The sequence below is a fragment of the Antechinus flavipes genome, chromosome 5 (genome assembly GCF_016432865.1).
Source record: "Antechinus flavipes isolate AdamAnt ecotype Samford, QLD, Australia chromosome 5, AdamAnt_v2, whole genome shotgun sequence".
In the NCBI taxonomy this organism is placed as follows: Eukaryota; Metazoa; Chordata; class Mammalia; order Dasyuromorphia; family Dasyuridae; genus Antechinus; species Antechinus flavipes.
The window spans coordinates 201007231-201028688 of NC_067402.1; the positions used below are offsets into that span (position 1 = coordinate 201007231).

Below are 21458 nucleotides of genomic sequence, written 5' to 3' on the forward strand. Positions count from 1 at the left end.
GACTAAGGGTTTTATTCTTTCTTCTGGAAATGTAAGGGAAGTCACAAGATGTGTTCTGGAAGAGTAAATAATCTGACTCACTTGGAAGTGGGGGCAGACTTTTAGATAATAACCCTGGCAAACATATGATAGAAGGTGTTAAGACTCCTAATAATCTATTTTAAATACAAAGCACTCCCAAACTTCTGAAGAAAAATCAAAACCCAATACAGTGTAATACAACTGCCTCCATCATGAAGAGTTTTATCACTGGAAAGACAGAAAATATTCTTTATTTCTCTATAGTTGGAATCACAAAGTAGATGCACAACTTATGGCTCAATCTTATTCTAGAACCAGACTTTCTATGAAGGTTAATAAGATAGACCTTTTTCTTTCTGGGAGAAGTATACCCCTTTTCCAGTGGACATGGCTATCTTAGGCCACCATTCCACAGAATGAAGACTATAGGCTATGGGAATAACCAGGAGTCATAGGGAGAAAGGTAACTCAGCATTGACTTCGCCTGAATGTAACAAAAACATGCAAAAAAAAGCTCTCAGACCAAATTTAAGTAACAAGAAATGTGGAGCTAATCTTTCTTAAAGTGGAGAGTAGTCAGTGGCTGACCTGGTTTTATCCCATAGGTAGTAGGGGAGGATTGTTCCATGGTCTGTGCTGTTGTTTGAGCCAGGACTGTGAAGGACCAGTTTCGAGTTGTTATTATGACTGTTGCAGAAGGTGGTTCTGATGATATCTCCTTGGAGACTGGTTTCGAGACCGTACCTGCTAATGTTGGAGATTCTGTGTGTATGGATGATGGGAGGGAAATAGAAGCTGACATCATGATTGTCTCTGTTGTCACTGTGGTGCTTGACTTGGAAGCCTCCGGTTCTACAGTGAAGCCTGAGATATTGAGAACGTAGATATTTTAAAGCAAATCCTATTTTTGTGGCAGGGATTGGAGTAAAGGCTGACTTAGAAACAGAATCCAATAAAGAGGATATAGTTCTGACCCTACAACACTAATCTAATATTATCCTTTGCTCCCTGAAACTAACCTTTCGGGACATCCTTGGTAATGTCACATTTCAGCTCATGGGGAAAGACTACCAAAATTCTGGGAAGTAGAGAGAGCTATTATTATTTATTGTACCACAATATAAGGAAAAGGATACATAGGTACAGATATGCATAAAGAAGCATTTCTATCATATCCAAGAAGCAAAATGCCTAGGAAGGTTTATTTTAAAAAATAAATACTTGCTATATTTATCAAAGATGCCTTGGATTCAAGTTTTAAATATGTAAAATTTTCAAAACCTTGAAAAAAAAGGTAAACCTTTAGTTGCCTAATTCTCCTAGCAGAACTGAGGACTACCTGCTCTATTCAGAAGACTCTTGTTCTGACTTTGTATCAGAGAGACAAGCATGGGTTGGGAGTACTACAATAGCATCTGATTCAGATATTCTTACCTTTTCCAGGGATGGGAAGTTTCCTTGTTGACATAGTTGGGGAAGATGTCTGTAGGTGAACCAGGGTGGGATCTCCTAGAGAAAATCAGATGACATTTATGGCTGAAGTTTGAATCGTGATAATTCAGAAATGTAAATATTTTTGTTATATAATTTTTCTTTTTAGCAAAGAAGTAGTGACTCTCTTTTTAGGCTGATTGCCTTAAAGGTACAAGAAGTGAGCTAAAGATTGAAATTTCTCCAGCTTGGATTATAGAATTTTATTATTTTGGGTGTCAGCCATGACTTATAGAGATGGCAATTTCCTCTGAGGGTAATACTATCAGCAGCAGTGAGGAGACATTAAGAGAAAAACCTGATCTCTTTTACTAAGACATAAAAACTAGGAATCTCTGTGCTACAAATTCTGCTGGGTTCCGTGATTCTCCCATTGCTTGAACAGACCATATCTCTTCATTTGTCTCTCAATTATTCACACAGCTCAACAAAATCCAGCATCCTGCCTCTGTCTCCTTCTTTAGCAACTTGTATCTGATTACTGCTTCTCAGCTTTGTATAATCTTCCTGGTACTTCTTAGCTGAGGAAGCCTTATTCAGCCTGTCATGAAGGGGTATAAGATCTGTAACAGGTCTTTTTTTCTGGCTTTGTGCTCATGTCTAATCGTCATAAGCACTGTGGAACCATTAATTTTCAAGTCATTTCAATGGGACAGGTCAAGGGACAGCTTATCTTAGAGCCCATGGTAAGAAGATAGCTGAGCAGGATAGGATGAGTCTTATATTTAGCAATTTTGGGAGACATGATTGCGATTCCTACCTATTTCTACCTACCTAATTCAATCCTAGTAGCAATGCAACAGGTGAAGGAATGCTGACAAGAATCCTATTACCCCATTCTGATTTATATGTCCAACAAAGAACTCTAAATCATTTGTACTTTGATCATTTAGTGATTTATATAGCTTTTTGTATGCCCTCCCCCACTAAACTAGGAAAGCTGTTGCAAAAGGGCCACTTACTGATGCATTTTAGATTGGTCTCTGTCCAGCGGGCTGTATTTGACTTCTGGTCAAGTATACACTGAATAAGGTTGGATGTCCCAGCTTGACGTTTGAAGCCTGAATTACAAACATACCGCTCCCTGGATTCTATGCTGTGACTCTTAACCTTAATATCTGCATTTTCAACAGATTTTGGAGTAGGACATGTCACTTCTGTAAAAAAAAATAAATAAATAAAAAAAGAAGATGGAATACTTTGGTCACTGTTACTAGTGGGCTCATTAAGACAAATGCCCGAGGTTCTAGAAGGTTGATTAGAAAACCAAAAAACCAAACAACTTCTGTGGCCTATAAGTCTTTCTGAGGATTTCATAGCTCTATTTTAGTGTGTAGTGACCTTACACTGCTAGTAGCATAAGTATAGGGAAAGTTGAGACAATGGAAGATAGTTCTTCATATTTGCTAATCTTCTGTCAGAGGATAATAGAATAAGGAGATCTAGGTTAAAATCCTGATTCAAATCTTTCCTAATGCTAAGTGTTTCAATTTCTGCTCCTATAAAATGGAATAATAATAATTGTACTAATGTTTAGATGGATGTTTAGAGGAAAGTATTTTGCAAATCTTAAAGTTATATAACGACTTATTGGGAACTTTTCATATACAAGGTATTGTGGGGGATACAAAGAAAAAGCAGGTCTGGTCCCTTCCTTCAATGAAAGAATATTACTTTCTATTTTATCTAATATAAATTGCTATGAGCATTTTCATTCTTTCTGTCGTTGTTTGCTTGCATTTTTGTTTTTCTTCTTGGGTTTTTTTTTCTTTCTAGATCTGATTTTTCCTGTGCAGTAAGATAACTGTATAACTATGCATACATATATTGGATTTAACAAATATTTTAATATATTTAACAAGTATTGGACTACCTGCCATCTAGGGGCGGGGGTAGGGGAAGGAAGGGAAAATTTGGAACAGAAGGTTTTGCAAGGATCAATGTTGAAAAATTACTCATGCATATATTTTGTAAATAAAAAGCTACAATAAAATAAATTTTAAAAAATTAAAAAAATAAATAAATTACTATAGTCCTGGGAAAGTGGTCATATGCAAGATCTTGGGAACTTTTGGAATATGTCTATTACAATGATGCAAGGTAGAGAGTCTGGTATAAAGAAAACTCTAAAAGTATTCCTTTAACAGTCAGTCAATCAATAAACATTAAGTATGTGCTATATGTCAGATTCCGTGCAAAGAGCTGGGAATACAAATACAAATACAAATAAAGACAAAACAGAATGGTACCTAGTATGCTATTGCTAATACATACAAACTAACTTCCATAAAGTCTCAGTCAATATTATTGGCTCATTCTTGTACATCATGAGGTCTTACCCATGGTCATAGACAAAGTTTTTACTGAAACCAAAATCAGTAAGTAAAGAGGTAAATTTTATCTGAATAGAAAGAAACTGTGGAAGTTCTGACAAACTCTGTTCCTTTCAGTCAGCTCTACTGCAGAGAAATCATATAGGAATTCAAAGTGTAAATTTCCTTGGTTCAAAAGATCTGCAGCCAGAAGGAACCTTAGAGATCATCTAGTCTAATTACCTCATTTTTACAGATGAGGAAAATGAGACTTGGAGATGTTTGGTGACTTTCTTGAGGTCACACAGGAAATGAGTGGAAAAGCCAGGATTTGAACCTAAATTCAGTCTCTTTTTTTTGTGGAAGCATACTCTACCATACCAACGCTTTAATGACTTTTATGTCAACTTAACTCTACAAGTTTTTTTGCCTGCTATCCAACAGGTTCCTCTAGGTCATCTCCTACCATGATATTCCACTAACCACTGCCATACAGATATACTATTTTAATCATGTGGTCTATCCTATGGCTACCTATCCCCAGTCTTCTACAAGCCAGTCTTTCCCTCAGGCCTTATCCTCATTTGGCTGACCTTTATACTGATGGTGTCCCCTGGGAGTCTTTTTTCATTGTTATCAAACTTCTAGAGATCCTCTTCCAGTCATTCTATCTTCTTTAATTAACTAAAACTTGGTTATCAACTGTAAAGTTGGACATGTCTTTTCTCAGTCCTTCTACCTCTTCAAACCTAGTCTCTTAAAACTAGAGAGTGATTACACACTCTTTGCTTCCCAATATCTCTGCCAACATTATTCAATAAGCTCTCATTTGAATTTTTTTTGGGGAGGTCTCATTTAAGGTTAACACTATCCAACTATCGAATTCACTTCCATTTCTTATTACTAGCATCTGTCCATATTCAGATCACTTTCTCCATCTTTCTCCCTTAAAATAGCAGTTCTTTTCTAGAATTTCATGTAACACATGTGTCTTATGCCATGTACTTCTGCTATAAGTTGCCACTACTGCATTCTGTTAGTGGCAAAAAGGAAAAGCTGAAGAATTAATTCTTAAGAATAGGGAACTCCCAAGAGCTGACACCCAGAAATGTAGGATCAATTTTTGGGCCATAAGATACATGACAAATCCTGAGCCAGTTAGTCATAAGAAATTCCTAGTAATCTATCAGTTGCTTTCATCCAACAATTCATACCTATAATCTCCTCAACTTCACTGAGAAACTTTTAAAATTTTATCAACAAGTAACAATGGCCCATTATCTATTATTTTATTAGGTTGAGAAAACCCAATTTGAATATAGGCTCCTTTGAACTATTCTTTTACATGAAAATAATTCATAAAAACAATATTTATGGCAACAATTTGTCTAGTTAAAAGAACTAAATACTACAAAGCACTCTTTTTTTCTAATAGGATGTCTGAAGAAAAGACAAACAGCAATTCGTAGTGGAAATTGACTAAACTCTCCATGAAAATGCAAAAGAGTAATAAAATGGATTAAAAAGAAGAATCCAGCAATAAATTGTTTAAAAGAAACAATTTGGAAAGGCTGAAATAGACTCAAAATCAATCAATGAACATTTATTAATGTTTATTAGCTCTAATGTGGGCCAGATATTATATACTAAGTACTAGGGATACAAAAAAAGACATTAAAAATTAGTTTCTGCTCACAAGGAGCTCCCAATCTAATGGGGGAGACAACAAATATATGTAAAAAGTTATGTAGCTCATAAATAGGAAATAATTAACAGAGACATGGCTTTAGAATAAAGAGAATTTGGGAAAAGATGCCTGCAGAAGATGGTATTTTAGCTGGGACTTAAAGGAAGTGAGGAGATAGAAATGAAAAGGAAGAGCATTATAGTACAGCCAGAGAAAACTCCTGGAGCTAAAAAATGGAATGTCTTGTTCATGGGACAATAAATTTCCTTTTCTGCAAATGAGTTGGAAATGACAAACTATTCCAGTAACTTTTTTTTTCACTTAATAGGATTTTATTTTATTTTTCCAATAACATATAAAAATAGTTTTCAGCATTCATTTTGTTAAAATTTTCAGTTCCAAATTTTTCTCTCTTCCTCCCTTCCTTCCCCCCTGCCTAAGACAGCAAACAATTCAGTATGAGATATGTATGTATAATCATGTTAAATATATTTCCATGTTAGTCATGTTGTGAAAAAAATAAGAAAAAAGGAGAAACCATGAGAAAGAAAAGAAAGAAAAAGCAAATTAAAAAAAGTGAAAATAGTATGCTTTAATCTGCATTTAGTTTCCATAGTTCTTTCTCTAGATATGGATGGCATTTTCCTATCCTAAGACTTTTGGAACTATCCTGGATTTTTCTGAGAAGAGCTAAGTTGGTCATCAAACAAAATTGCTATTACTGTACATCATTCTCCTGGTTCTGCTCACTTCACTCAGAATCAGTTAATATACATCTTTTCAGGCTTTTCTAACATCAGTTTGCTCATCATTTCTTATAGAACAACAGAATTCTAAAAGGGGTTAGATAGGATTGAAGAGTCAGATGAGACTGAAATGACTGAATGAAATGCCAGTGTCACTGGATTTAAAAGTAAATTGTAGGGGGCAGCCAGATGGCACAGTGGATAGAGCACTGGCCCTGAAGTCAGGAGAATCCGAGTTCAAATCTAGCCTCAGACACTTAATACTTCCTAGCTGTGTGACCTTGGGCAAGTCACTTAACCCCAATTACCTCAGCAAAAAAAAAAAAAAGAATTTGAGGAGAATGAAGATTGAGAAAAGGCCATTGGACTTGACACATAAGAATTCATTAGTAATTTTGGAGAGAACTGTTTCAGTGGAATGATAAAATCCGAGCCTGGATTATAAGGAGTTAAGAGAGTAAGAGAAAAGGAAATGGAGACACTTATTGCAGATGGCCTTAGGAGGGAGTTTAGCCACAAATGGCAGAAGAGATGTGAAAGAATAGTTAGTGAGGACGAAAGCTCAAGTTAGGTTTAGTCTTTTTGTTTTTTCAAACTGGGACAGATTTGTATACAATTTGTCATTTCAAGAATACTATTAACACTATTAGACAAACTTGAAACAAAAAAGTATTTAAGTAGTGATAGTGCAATCAATAAGGGTGAAAAGACATGGAAGAGGAAACTACATGGCAATTAGGAAAGAGAATGATAATGGGGAGGACTGAGGGTAAATTCTGCGGACAATTGAAGAAGGTTAATTGAATGAAGAAGTAAGATTCATATATGCTGCTGATGTAAAGACAGATGGAAGTTTTAGACTTTTAGCTATATTTTCATCCACTTGCCGTCCAGTCTTTGGATTGTTGCTTTTATTCCTTCTTTGGGTATTATCATAATTTTGTCATGTTGTTTCCCCCATTAGATTGTAAACTTCCTGAGGGAAGGGACTGCCATTTGCCTCTTTTTGTATCCCCAGCAATTAGTATTATACTCAGCACATTGTAAATATTTAATAAATGTTTATTGATTGATTGTGGCCTTCTATATAGTGTATCTGTATCCACATTAATCTTTCCTAGCTGTAGAGAATATTGAACTCAGGGTTTTAAAAATAGAACTTTTCAACATATGTTTTTATTTCTATTTTCTGTTTCTTATATTACCATAGTATTATCCTTTCTCTTCCCAGACAGCCATCCCATATGGCAAATAGTATTTGTAAAGAGGGGGGAAAACCAGTACAACTGATCAATGCATTGAAAAAGTCCTCTAATTTGTGTAATGTGTAACACCTGTGGAACTGCCACCTCCACAAAGGGATAGGTTGGGGATTGTCTTCTCATATCACTTCATTTGAATTTTAACTGATCTTTATGATTTAACACAGACAAAAAGTACTAATCTTGTGATGGTATTTGTTTGCACAATAGCTTCCAGTTACATTTACTTTTGATTTTCATATTTCATTATTTGCATTTGCATTGTATGGTTACTGTATATATTGTTTTCTAGGCTCTGCTTACTTCACTCTGCATCAGTTTATATAGATTTTCCCATGTTTCTTTGTATCCATCACACACATCATTTCTTATAGTATAGTAATATTCTATTATGTTCATATATCAGTTTCTTTAGCCATTTCCCAATTCACAAATATCTACTTTGTTGCCAATTCTTAGCTACCACAAAAAAGTGCTTTCATCAAATATTGTAGAGCATATAAGGATTTTTTTTCTCATCAATACCTTCCTTGGGGTATGAACCTGATAATGACGTTTCTGTTGCTGAACTCAATATTAGCTAGTGTTGCCACACATCTCTTGCAAATGGCATTCTACTTGACATTTGTCAAAATATCAATGGCTTATTGTTGAGCCACACTTACAACTCTGCTCTATACACATAATTTTCTTAGTGACAGCCCACCTCAATGGGATTGAGGTTGTAAATGGGATATTAGGTTTGGTATCACTCAAACATCTGTTAGCAAATGCAATTGTTTTCATGTGAACATCACTTTCTAGGAAGGGGACTGCTCCCAAGCTTTCCAGGTTGGCAAGACAGAAAGCTCACTTGGATCAGAATAAGTCATTACTGACACATATATAAGGCAAATTGACCAAGTCTTTAAATGTTTGTTTATACATATCTATCCATATACAAATGTCAGTTTCAAAATTCCTTTGTCTTTCCTGCCTTTCTGTTTCTATGTCCTTTTAATCATGTATATTGAATAAAGTCATTTGATGGATTAGCAATAGAGTACAGTTTAAAAGTTTTTCCCAATTCTTTAGTGTGAAAATTTTTTAGCTGTGGCTAAGTCAGGAAAGCCCCTATTTTCTCTAGGTTGATGCTCACACATTTTTGTGACACACTATGACTCATATGTCAAATATATCTACATATGTAATATTTGCTAATTGAGAGCTTCAAGACATTTTCCTTTAGTTGATAAATTATTTTTGATGATGTCATGAAGGTACACCATAATTTGCAGGTGATTCATGTCACTATTTTTTCCATCGATGCCAAATGCCCCTGGGATACCTTGGAGCATATGTATAAACTGGTAAAATCCAGGTGGACAGATCTTTTGTCATTTCCTGCTATTTGTGCTCGTGTAATTTCATCAATCCAACACAGAAAACCAGAGCCAATCCAGACAATCCAAGACATTTTGAACCCTTGTATATTGATCTGCTTTGGAATGGTAGTCTGTCTCTCCTCCCTCCTTCTCTCTCTCTCTTTTTTCTCTTTTTTCTCCCTCCCTCCTTTCCATCCTCCTTCCTTCTCTCTCTCTCTCTCTCTCTCTCTCTCTCTCTCTCTCTCTCTCTCTCTCTCTCTCCTCTCTCTCTCTCTCTCTCTCTCTCTCTTTCTGGCTCTCTCTGGCTCTCTCTTGTCTCTTTCTCTCTCTCTTCACACACACACACACACACACACACACACACATACATACACACACACACATCTTTCTATTATTACCATGGGTTCTATAAACTTCTTGATGATGCCATTTACCAGCAGGTTCTTAAAATATTGTCTGTCAACCATAGACAAATGGATTTTTCTAGATCCTTCATGGAATGGGCTTGAATTGGTAAGCTGGATTTTGTGAGTTATTTCCTACATATTTAGAGAGAATACATTTGTCTTCTTGTTGAACTTCTGCTTCAGCTCCTCCTTCCATCCTGCTTGCCCTGGAGAATTCTTCAAGTTCACTTCAGGAATGGATGACTGAGGTATACCATTATAGAGATTACTATCACTTTATTTTATCCTCTTGAACACCAATTTGAAAGTTCTATAAATGGCCAAAATGTATAATATTGATAGATATTGAGTCTCAATTTTTTGTTTGCAGTGCTCTTGAATAGTCTATAACTGGTTCTAAGTGATGCTGATACTTCACCAACATCTGTACAAATCAGGGCTAGACTGTCACTTTATTTTGACACCAGAAATAGTTCCAGGAAATTCCTGTCATTTCAACACATCCCAACTATGGATAGTTTTTGTCACTTAGTCCTTCAAAGCAAAAACCTAAAAAAAGTTGTATATTTTTTACAAATGTTTCTCATAAAATGACTAGTCACTTGTGGTCCAATGTCCAGGACAGTAGAGTAATCCATATTTTCAATTTTTATGGATACTACTTTGTGAAATCCTATGAGACTAGATGTAAAAGAACAGTAGAATTGCTTATGAGATCATTGTGTTTGATGGGGCTAGGGTGACCTCTTTCCCAGGTCAAACTTCCTTTTCCCTAAAACTAGTTCTGTACTTCTCAGCCCCTGAAGTCCCAAAGCTTCATTCTCTTTTCTAATGCATTTAAGCTTATGTGATCATTTTCTCTATGGTTGCAACAGATGCCAATTCTATTTCCTTGAATTGTTCTTCTATGTTTCCTAACCTAGGAAAAGTCCAGGACTTTTCCAACAATACCACTGTCTGCATAGTTCAAGCCAGTACCCTAAAATTCAGGTTCAATGTTGGGATGAAATGAAGCATTCAATATTTAACAAATTAAAAAAATATTTTGCCCACATATAGAAAGAATATACAATAAAGATAAAGTGGCATTTAGGTTTTTTTGGACACTTCCACTCTTGTCTCCACACTCCCAATCATCTCAGGTATCTACTAAGTCTGAGAAGTCTAGGTTATTTGTAGCTAGAACTTTTTATGCTTTTTAATCAGGAAGCTATGTCCAGAAGGTTGAGGCCAATGAAGTTGTGTGGGGAAAAGAAGCTATGTAAAGCTTCTGGGGGTGAAGGAAGTTGTGTCAGATTAACATTGGTCATATTCCAGGATCAATGTCACTGGGAGTCTCCTTCAAAAGCATTCTTTTGAGTTTTTGTTTACATTTCTGCAACCCTAGAATAACTGTTCCATGACAGATCTTTAGTCCGTGCTCTGACATGAATTCTTGGACATTTATATTTGAAGCTTCCCAGTGGGAATCCTTCCAGACATTCTTAGGCTTATTTTCCATGTCATTTACAGGGTCTAGCAAGCCTTCAAATTTAGGTAGGTTTCAGTTACCCAACTGTACTAGAGGTCTGCATGTATTTATTCCAAGCTGAAATCATTCTCCATTGCAGTCATTACTGTTTCTATATCTAGTAATTTATATAATTTTGATTTCACTAAAAACATAATGTTTTATTTGTCTCATTTCTACATCTACAATGCAACAAATGTGAAATATAATTGATTTTATGTTTCAACATTCCCAGAGTATTTTCCAAGTTTTTGTAAACAATGTTGCCATGTCATATCTGGATTTCTGGCCATCAGGCCTCAAAAAGTAGAAAAGCAGTGGAAGCAAAGGGACAGGAAAAGTTGAAATGGGAGGAGGAGGCTGTGCCTCTAAATGAGAAGCAAATGTTTCTCTGGGTGCTCTGCCAATTTAAATCAAATAACATTTCCACTGAGATTCTCTGACAATCTCTTTTTACTATCTTCTCCAATTTTGCAGTACCACTAACATCCATGCAAGCTGGGTTTCCCATGTTTCTTCCTTAGGGCATAAGTCTCTCCTGAGAAAGTTCCCAATTTGGACTAGCAGAATTTTCCTGTGATGATATGCCCTGTCCTATTCTTGCCATCAGGAAAAGTGTTTCTGCTTCACCTAGTGAGCTTCTTCTCTTTTTCACTTTCTGGAGAAGTTTCATTGTATGACTTGAAGAAAATAAATATCACAACACCTTTAACACCTTCTAGTATCCAAATACACCTGTCATTGGGAAGTTCCCCCAGATGTCACACTGAGAGTCTTAGGGGACTTACATTGTCTTAGAGCTTTAGTAATAAGAAAAGACAAGTTCTTTGCCTGATAACATACATTAGCATCACTTATATATTTGTTGTCTGTGGCAGCTGGCCAAAGTTTTTCCTTAGCATCTTGAAATAGTTGTGAACCCAAATGTATTTTTTCTTTTTAAAAATTTATTTAATAGCCTGTTTTCTGTCTACAATTATTTTATTTTTATAAAGTTTTTTGTTTTCAAAACACATGCATAGATAGTTTTCAACATTTATCCTTTCAAAACCTTGTGTTCCAATTTTTTTTCTCTCTTCCTTTTCCCTACCCCCTCCCCTAGATGGCAAGCAATAGATGTTAAAAATGTGCAATTCTTCTACACATATTTCCATAACTATCATGCTTCCCCCCCCCAAATCAGATCAAAATAGGAAAAAATGGGAAAGAAAACAAAATGCTAGCAAATAACCACAAAAAAGTGAAAATACTATGTTCTGATCCACATTCAATCCCCACAGTCTTTTCACTAAGTGCAGAAGGCTCTCTCCATCACAAGACCTTTGGAACTGGCCTGAATCACCTCACTGTTGAAAAGAGGGACATCCATCAGAATTGATATATAAGTATATATCATCTCTCTCTCTCTCTCTCTCTCTCTCTCTATATATATATATATATATATATATATATATGTATATATATATATATATATATATAATGAGTATAATTTCTTGTTGTGTACAATGTTTTTCTTGGTTCTACTCACTTCACTTACATCAATTCATGTAATTTTCTCCAGGCCTTTCTGTTATAGAACAATAATATTCCATAACATTCATATACCATTACTTATTTAGCCATTCTCCAACTGATGGGTATTCACTCAGTTTCCAGTTCCATATCACTACAAAAAGGACTGCTACAAACATTTTTGCATATGTGGGTCCTTTTCCCTTTTTTATGATCTTTTTGAGGTACAGACCCAAGAGAGACACAGCTGGATCAAAGAGTATGTACATTTTGATAGCCCTGTGGGCATAATTCCACGTTGTTCTCCAGAATGGTTGGATCAGTTCGCAACTCCACCAACAATGTATCAGTGTCCCAGTTTTCCCATACCTCCATCCAACATTCATCATTATCTTTTCCTATCATCTTAGCCAATCTGAGAGGTATGGAGTGGTAGCTCAAAGTTATTTTAATTTGCACCAAATGTATTTTCAGGACTGATTTTCAAATGCTGTGCTGTATTACCCTCTTTGCTCATCAGAGTCATTATTTTATTAAAGGCTTCTACCTCACAAGAATGGGGGAAAGGGCAGTTTATACACTAACATCCATGAACTATTCCCAATCTGAATTTCTTCTGATAACTTGTTATATTCATATGACTGACAATTCTTGTAGCCTATCCACAATGACTTGTCCTAACCTCCTTCATAGGTAGACCATCTAATGTAATCTAAATTGCTTCATTGCCTGCCCTTTAAAACACTCCTAACACCCTCATATACGTATATAGAATCTATTCCAAGTATCAGTAAACCTTTTATGTTTTATGTATGATCAGGATCCTCCAGTGTTGCTCCAAAAAGCCAGTGGTTAACCAATTCCCAATTGGTTCCCAACACAATTTCCCAAATAATTTGGCCAAATCTGATATATCTCAGCAGCTGTTATAATAACCATTAAACTTACATGCATAAACAACATTCTGATTACAGCTATCCTAATAAAAACAGTCACAAAACAAATGGCATTCTATAGTGGCACCAGATACTAAATATTATTATTTATAAATACTTGGATAATGGCCAAGGATCATATTTGGTAAGATGTGAAAACAAAACAAATCCAAAACAAGCAGGAAAAAATTATATCCCACATCAAAAAAAAAAATCCAAATAGCATAGAGTGATAAGTAGATATTTAAAATTCTCCTAAAAATAGACACTTTGGGGCTTTTTCAGCTTCCAATTCAAGTAATACAACAAATAATAATGCTAAGAAAATTATTAAAATCAAGATGAGAAGTAAATTTTGAAAATATTGTTATATTGAATTCTCTTTAATATCTAGGGGAAAAGGAAGAGATATAACATCAGCTTGTGTCCATAAGGCAGATTTATAAAACATGACCCACATTCATAGTAATTCCGCACTTAGAAGGGTCATTATGAAATGGTGCTCACCCCTCCCAGTTATAGAGCAAAGGATCATTGGGCAATGGATTGAGCTCCTAGTCTTGCACTAGGAAAAGTCTCTCTCTCTCCCATGCGGTTCACATTTTTTTCCTTATGCTAAAAACAAAAGAATTACGGGTAACATTAAGTATTTTCAAGACTTAATATTAAAGTTGACAAATGTATGCTTTAGCAAAATAGTGGGGGAAAAAATCCACAATTAAGCAGAAGTAAGGCCCTTCTGTTTCTCTGGTTCATTTGTCAGTTTTTTAATGCTATTGAAGCAAATGCCATAATAAAAACTCAGGCATACACTTCCCGTTTTGTCCCTTTAGAAGTCATCTTTCATGATCTTAAAGGAACTACAGATTTAGCAAACACTGACTGTTACTATGTGATGACTCCCCTCCCCCCCTTTCTCTTTTCATTTTCCTTAAGAGTTGTAAAAATTTCCACTGTTCCCATAAGGCTAATTTAAAATTATTCCTCTCTTCCCAAACCAGAAATAACTACAAATTCAAGAATTGTAGAACTATGAGAACTATAAGAATTATAGAAAGAACTACAAATTTTCACAAATGGAAATATGTGTTGCTTTGAGATCCTCTGATGTTTCTTAAATCCCATTTTAACACTTGAGATCTATCTTGTAATTCTGATATGTGACACAGATTTACTGTTTATTAGCTGGTTTGCTCAATTCCCTATGTTTTGCTTCCTCTGACTGTATTCTGGGAAGTTATTACTCCTTACCCTTATTCCTTGGCATAAGGCCATCACTGTCAAGATGTACATGGTTTAAACACTGCTAGTTCCTCATTTACCCTACCTATAGAAGGCCTACTATCCTTAAATGGCTTGGAGGGAATTGCTCCACTTCATTTCAAGGCTAGGGTAGAGAAATCCTCCTTGCTTCAGGGCTAGGAGAGAATGTCATATCTTCTTATAGTCAGAAGGGAAATGTCCTGTTTCTGTTAAGATAATTGGGAAAACACTCAATAAAAACACTATAAAAGCTTTTCACAAATGTTAGTTGGTAGAATAGTATTTTTGTACTGCTTGATTGTCTCTCACTCTCAGCTGATGCCCAGAGATCAATTCCTCCAGTTCACAGAAATCACCTAATCCTCTGTATGTGACTCCCTAAGAAACTGTCCTTCTTTCCCTTATTCTCATTTAGGTTTAATTGCTTCAGGACCACTGCAGTCTATCTATTGATCTCCAGTATTAAGTATTATGATTAATATATCTTTCTGTGACACTTGGAGTCATCTCTGTCTGACAAAATCCAAATGAACTAGTTGAATGAATAACAAGTCAAGCCTTGGTCATGAATACCTTTAGTTCATGAGTCACTGGTCAAAGCTACAAATAAAGTTCCTGACAACTACACCTCCAAGAATGGAGTAGAATCAATTATCCTGTCATCACCTTCTTTGCTAGAGAGAGTGAGGGCCAGTCTCTGAATCCCTACTTCAGTAGTAGGGAATAATCCATAAACTATCACACTAATCTGTGACTACCTAGCTAGGTAATCTTTGTGATATCTACATGAGAATGGTGCCATGATTCAAGATTCCAAAGCAAGGGCTTGTTTGAGGAACCTTTTCTACTCCCTACTCCCTCTTCTCTTAGAACCAGTGTTGATCAAGGCTGTAAGTAGGCCACCTGGCAGCCTTTATGAGTATGGCAACCTATTCCTTTATGAGTAAGATTTCCTGCTCTCATAAAAAGAGTAAGAGCCATAGCCTGATTCCCATGCTCCAGCAAAGAGAAACTTTTCTTCTCTTCTGTCCTTTAGATTTATGAGGCATTGACAAGAGCTTAGGAACAGGATTCTTGAGTCTTGATACTTGAGTGAATGAATAATGAATAAATGAATAATACTTTGGAAGTACTCTTTAACAATACACAAAGTTGTTTGTTATGGCCAAAGGTTGATTCAGAAGGAAAAAACTAAATATAAAGACTATAGATCAAAAAACAAAAGTTCAGAATGGACAGAAAGGATAGAGATTAAAGAAAAGAAGGTAAAATAATCTTTAGAAAAAAGATACAGAAAAAAGAGATCTAGTTTTTGACCTCATTCCCTCATAATTTCTAATTTTGTGAGTTTCATTGTCATTTTGAGCTATTCTGAAGCTTCTTTATGTCATCCCATGATCTTTAGGGGTTGCTATAAGAAACTATCACTCATCACACTCTATTTGCCTTTTTTTATATTAGCTAATCATGGAGGGTTTTTCCTTAGGGCTTTACTAATTTTTCTTTCTGAGTTGTAGGATTCTTTCTTGCTAATTTTTTTCATATACGTCCCCTCCCCTCCCCCCAGCAGTATCTTCTTTGTGTCTTTATTTACCATTTACTCTGATGCCTCCCTCTTCACTAGTGCCCCCAAATATCAGAGATATTACTATGGATAGAATTACTATGTGATGGTTGGGTCAAAAATAATCCAGCAATTTATTTTATGCTCATTGCCATGGCCATATGAAACAAGGGGAGAGTAGTCATTAGTAGTCTTAAGTATTAAAAGTTTTTCACTGTTAATTCTGAAGATTTTTTTTTTAATCTTACACTGTGCTCTGTTTTTCTTGAGGTTTAGCTCTAACTACTCTCCATTTGATACTTAAATCCTTTGAAGATGGAAGGATTGGAAAGATATGCAGAGAGTTATTAATCTACCATCTTGCTAGTAAAAGGAATATTGTATGGGAGAAGGGGAAAGGATACAATGTAAAAAAACAGGGAATGTATAGTTAAAAGTTATCAATAAACTGCATTTGAAAAATAAAAATAACCATATTATACTGGAATACAGGAAATAATATCAGAGACAAAACCTTGAAATACCAAGGACAATGGAAACAGAAGATTAGAGAAAAAAAAGTTAATAAAGTAAATGTCCCAGGGTAACTGGGAATAAGTTAGGAGTAACATGGCATAACAGATAGAGCCAGTATCTTTGCCAAGAAACCCCCAAATAGTTGGACACAATTGAAACAACTTAAGATCAACAAAAAAATCTAATTCAAAGGAGTTATTGAATATATTCTCTTTTCTAGAAAGATGGAATTTAAAAAAACAAACATTTCAGAAATACATTGGCCAATATACATACACATATACATATGAATATATATATACACAAACATATTATACATATATGTAATTATGTTGTTTCCCCAGTAGAGTGTAAATTCCACGATAATAGAGACTATTTTGTGTCTTCATATGTTGTGTCTAGTGTAGATCTGTAATAAATAGTTGTAATTGATTAATCTTTCCAAATGTGTTTTATTTCTGTTATCATCTCTTGTTCTTTAATCATCGAGAAATAATATAATTAAGTTAATTTTTAAAAAGATTTTATTGCTACCTTTTAATTTTATATCCCCTATATTTCTCAGTCTTTTACTTTCTTCCCATTTACAATGCTTTTCCTCTGACCAGGAAGATGGTGAATTTGTAGCTTTCTACAAACTTCTAAGCAGAGTGGCATGGTACAGACATTAAATAAATACTAGTTGACTGACTGATTCTTCAATTATACTTTCTCCCTCATTCTACTTTGGAAGAGCTGAAAGCCATATATTCCTAAGTACTATTATTGGAATAAGACTACAATTAAACAAAACTTATTTTCTCTTTCCCCATACCTTTTCTAGACTCATTCCCTCATTATTAATTCTTCTATGCTCCTAATATTTTCTTCCTCCATGAAATATAAAGTTTTTCCATAAAAAGTGTCCAATTTCACTTTCTCTTTAGAAGTTTAGGATGGAAAGTGAAAGCAAAAGAGCCACTTTCTCTTCTAGTTCCCTGACACTTGTAGGAAAGGATAGATAATTTCTGGATCACATCTTTCTCTTTCCACATCTTATCCTTAGAGGCAAGACCTTCCCTATGTCCTCACTGTAACCCACTCTCTTCTGTTTGGAAACTGGAACTTCCTTGAGGCACCTCTGTTTTAAGCTATTTGAATCTAGCTAATCAATGACTCCATTAGTACCCCAGAAGTTGCATGTTTTTCTGCTATTTCAGAGTTCCTAAAAGTTGTCAATAAAAGTAAAACCCATAAAATTTTCTCATCATCTGTTTACAGACCAGCTAGAAAATCTTTAGCATTCTAGTTAGAGGTCAAAACTTCTGATTATTTAATCCTGTGTATACCAAACTAGTCACTAGTGTCCTCCACCACACTCCACACTACTTCTCCAAGCAATTAATGAACAAATATAAATCACAGTGAAATGATAGTGATCAGAGTTTATAGGAGACAAAATTAAGAGACTAAAGCAGCTTTAAAAAACAGAGAAAATCATCTAGAAAGTACTTGTCTGTTACAGGCACCCAGGAAGGCTGGATGGAAAATTAAATCTTTTGCAGCTCACAAAAGGTTGATCATAATCTGTATATTCTGTCTATCCTCCTACCCTCCATCTCTCCCCCACCCCCTCCTCAGTTGTTTTCTCAAGAAAAGAGACCAACATTGAATTGCTAAATACCTACAGAGGCCTCTCTGAGCTTGTCAAACCCACACTGATTATTTCTACCAATTAAACTTTGTCAAGAAACTCCAAATACAGCCATCTCTACCATCTGAAACTGGAATCTTTATTCTCATGACTGATTCCATTTCATCCTCTACAATTTTCTTCCCTCTTTCTTACCTGCAGTCAGGGATTTTAATTTACCAGTTCTGTAGGCTTCCTCCTGATTTAAGCAACTTCAGGAACCTGAACTGCAATATTTCTCTCAGCACCCCGAGGCACATTCATAAAAGAGGAAAATTCTAAGTTGCTCAAAGCCATACTAATTCATTATCCATGGTATCCTTTAGTAAGACATAGTTTCCTTCCTTCTCTCTTTTAATTAGATCTATCTTTACTTTTGCTTGATCTGAGATCAGTATTGCTACCCCTACTTTTTTTTTTTTTTAACTTCACCTGAAGCATAATAGATCCTGCTCCAGCCCTTTACCTTCACTCTGTATGTGTCACTCTGCTTTAAATGTGTTTCTTGTAAACAACATATTGTAGGATTCTGGCTTTTAATCCAGTCTGCTATTTGCTTCCGTTTTATGGGAGAGTTCATCCCATTCACGTTCACAGTTAAAATAACTAATTCTGCATTCCCTGCCATCTTATTTACCCTAAGTTATGCTTTTCTCTTTTCTTTCCCCCTTACCTCCTTCCCAGTTTTTTGTTTCTGATAATCATCTCAAACAGCCCCTCCCCCTTTCTTACACCTTTCCCCTACTACTTGTGTTTTCCCTTCTCCTTTCTTTTCCCCTTTCCCCTACCACTTTCCGATAAGGTGAGACAAGTCTCTCTGTGAAGCCAAATATGCCTGATATTCTCTCTTTGAATCAAATTTGATTAGAGTAAGATTCACACAATGCTTATTCCCCTCCCTTTTCCCCCTCAATTATAATAGATCTTCTTTGCCTCTTCGTGAGATGTAACTTCCCTTATTTTACCTCCTTTTCCCTCTTTGCTCAGTACAATCTCCTTTCCACTTCTAGTTTCTTTTTCATATTATCATAATAAAATCAATTTAAAGCCATAATCTCTAAGTTAACTTGGTAGCGAATTCAACAATTAAAAAACACCTGACGGAGAAATGCGACTCCCTGTCAAAAGAAGATAAGGAGGATCTGAAACTGAAAGTGGAATCGATGAAACTCCCGGGAGCTCAGCCAAGAAGCCAAGAGGTTGGTTTTCGTTTTATCTGGGCCTAAAGCTGGGCACAGAGCTGGCCCGAACCCCGGTGGTTGCTTCTCTGACTTAGGACAGCTCCCTACTTTCTAGCGTTTGCGCGTCTCTAGAGTCAGGGGTTAACTCCGGCCGGCGCTTGCGGGCAGCTGGAGTCTCGGACCAGAGGCGCTGCGGACTCTTTTCTCCTCAGAAGTCGGACTCCCACGAGTTCGGGACCCGGAGTCGGGGAAGGCTGGTGCCCCCTCGCAGCTTCTAGGAATCCTCCCCCGCGCTCCCCATCTCCTTTCAGTGTCAGCCCGGCGCAGAGCCGTCATTTCTAGGGATGGAGCGACCTCTCTTTCCAGGAAGCCTCCCTCTCCGCTTTCCCCTGACGGCTTAAACCCTCCTCTGCTTACCTCGCAAAGCGCAGAGGGGCAGCAGCGGGAGGAGCTGGAGCCACAGCAGGGGCAGGGCGATGAGCCGACAGCGCAGGACCTGGCTGCACTTTGCCATCAGTTGAGCTTCCCGCCTCCGCTCTCCCCACCCCTACTGGGTCCACGGCGTCCGAGCGCCAGAGCGCCCCCTGAGGTTAGTTAGGCGCGTGCCCACTCGAGCCCACGCTCTCCGGGTTGGCAGCGGCTCTGCTTCCACTGCGAAGCGGCAGCGGGCTCCCGGGCTCCGGCTTCCCCTGGCTAGAGGGAAGGGAAAAGGAGGTGACGGGAGCGACCCGGCCGAGACAGAAAAGAGGCTGAGCGAGGCTTGCTGGTGGGCGGAGGTCGGGGTGGGGGACAGTGGCGTTCACTTTCACTTTTGCTTTTGCTTTCGCTCCAGGGAGGATTGGGGAGAGGTAGGAGAAAGCAGCTTCTCCACCCTCTCCCTCTAATAGAGAAGGTTCCGCGTCCTTCTCCCCATCCTAAAACATTTCTGGGCCAGCGCCCAGAGGACCTTAACCTGTCTCACCAGAGGCTGCTTTCGGAAGAGGAAGGCAGCGTTTGTTCAGAGACTCTGCCTCCTAGCACAGCTTCAAGTGATTCCCCTCCGCTTTCTCCCTGTCACATCTCAAATACCCATCCAGATTTATGGCACTAGGAAAAGTGACAATTTTCCGAGTATTCCAATTTTGTCATGTCTAGAGTAGTGAAAATTACGTCTTTGTTTTTCCCCACTAAAACGTGGAGTTCATATCACAAAGCTGTAATAGAAAAAGAACTAAATTCAAAATCAGGACACTTCTTTTCTGGTCACTCTATTTCATTAATTTAATGTGTAGCTTTGTGTAGAAGGCATTAATGTCTCTCCCTCTCACTTTCTTCATGTGGAGAAATAGTATTTAGTATATTTACAATTGTGAATAAATCTCACAATTTATTGTGAGAATTAAATGAGTGTGAAAGGACTTTAAAAATTCTAAAATGCAAGAAAGGTTTTTGTTATCCTATTTTTATCATTTGATGAAGTTCAAATAGAGATTATCAGAAAGCAGCTCATTATCTTGCTATTTTTTTATACTTAATTATATATGGCCTGTCTTTTTATTCATTTATTTATTTATTGCTGTTGTTGATGGTGGTAATTGAACAGGAGTATTGGGATATAAATTCATCTTCTACTGGCCCTACTGAAAGTATCTCTGGGACAACTTCAGTAGCAGATCAGATAAGATAGGATGAAAGGAATTACACATGCCTTTTGTCATCTGCCTCTCACATGAGTTTTAACTTTTTTTTTCTTCTAGGTCTCTATGTCTTTAAAGCTTTTAATTCCTCGTAGTTTGGAGATTATGAACAATTGTAATGATAACTACCATTATTTATGTTTGGAAAATGCTTTACAAATATTTTGTTTTATTTTTCTAACAATTCTGAGAGATAGGTACTATTTTTACAGATGAGGGAACTGAGGCAGAGATTAAAGTGATTTATCCAAGGTAACTCAGCTAGTAAGTGTCTCAGACCAAAGATGAATTCAGTTCTACTCCAGGTATAATACTCTATCTAGTATGATACTTAGCTTC

At 36.6% G+C, this 21458-nt stretch overlaps 1 protein-coding gene across 3 annotated transcripts in view; it reads right to left on the reverse strand.

Moving 5' to 3' along the window:
- IL15RA (interleukin 15 receptor subunit alpha) overlaps window positions 1-20630 on the reverse strand; it is a 39767-nt gene extending 19137 nt beyond the window's left edge. The window contains exons 1-4 of one of the 3 annotated variants that reach the window (XM_051961862.1): window positions 19861-20630; window positions 2475-2669; window positions 1456-1530; window positions 766-885 (exon numbers count right to left, since the gene is read on the reverse strand). In XM_051961862.1, the coding sequence (XP_051817822.1) occupies window positions 766-885; window positions 1456-1530; window positions 2475-2669; window positions 19861-19957 (487 nt within the window). In that variant the 5' untranslated portion in view covers window positions 19958-20630. Of the gene's footprint in view, window positions 1-609; window positions 886-1455; window positions 1531-2474; window positions 2670-19860 lie in introns of all 3 variants that reach the window. The other 2 variants (XM_051961861.1, XM_051961863.1) reach the window with 2 other exon arrangements.
- Window positions 20631-21458: the final 828 nt, after the last annotated feature.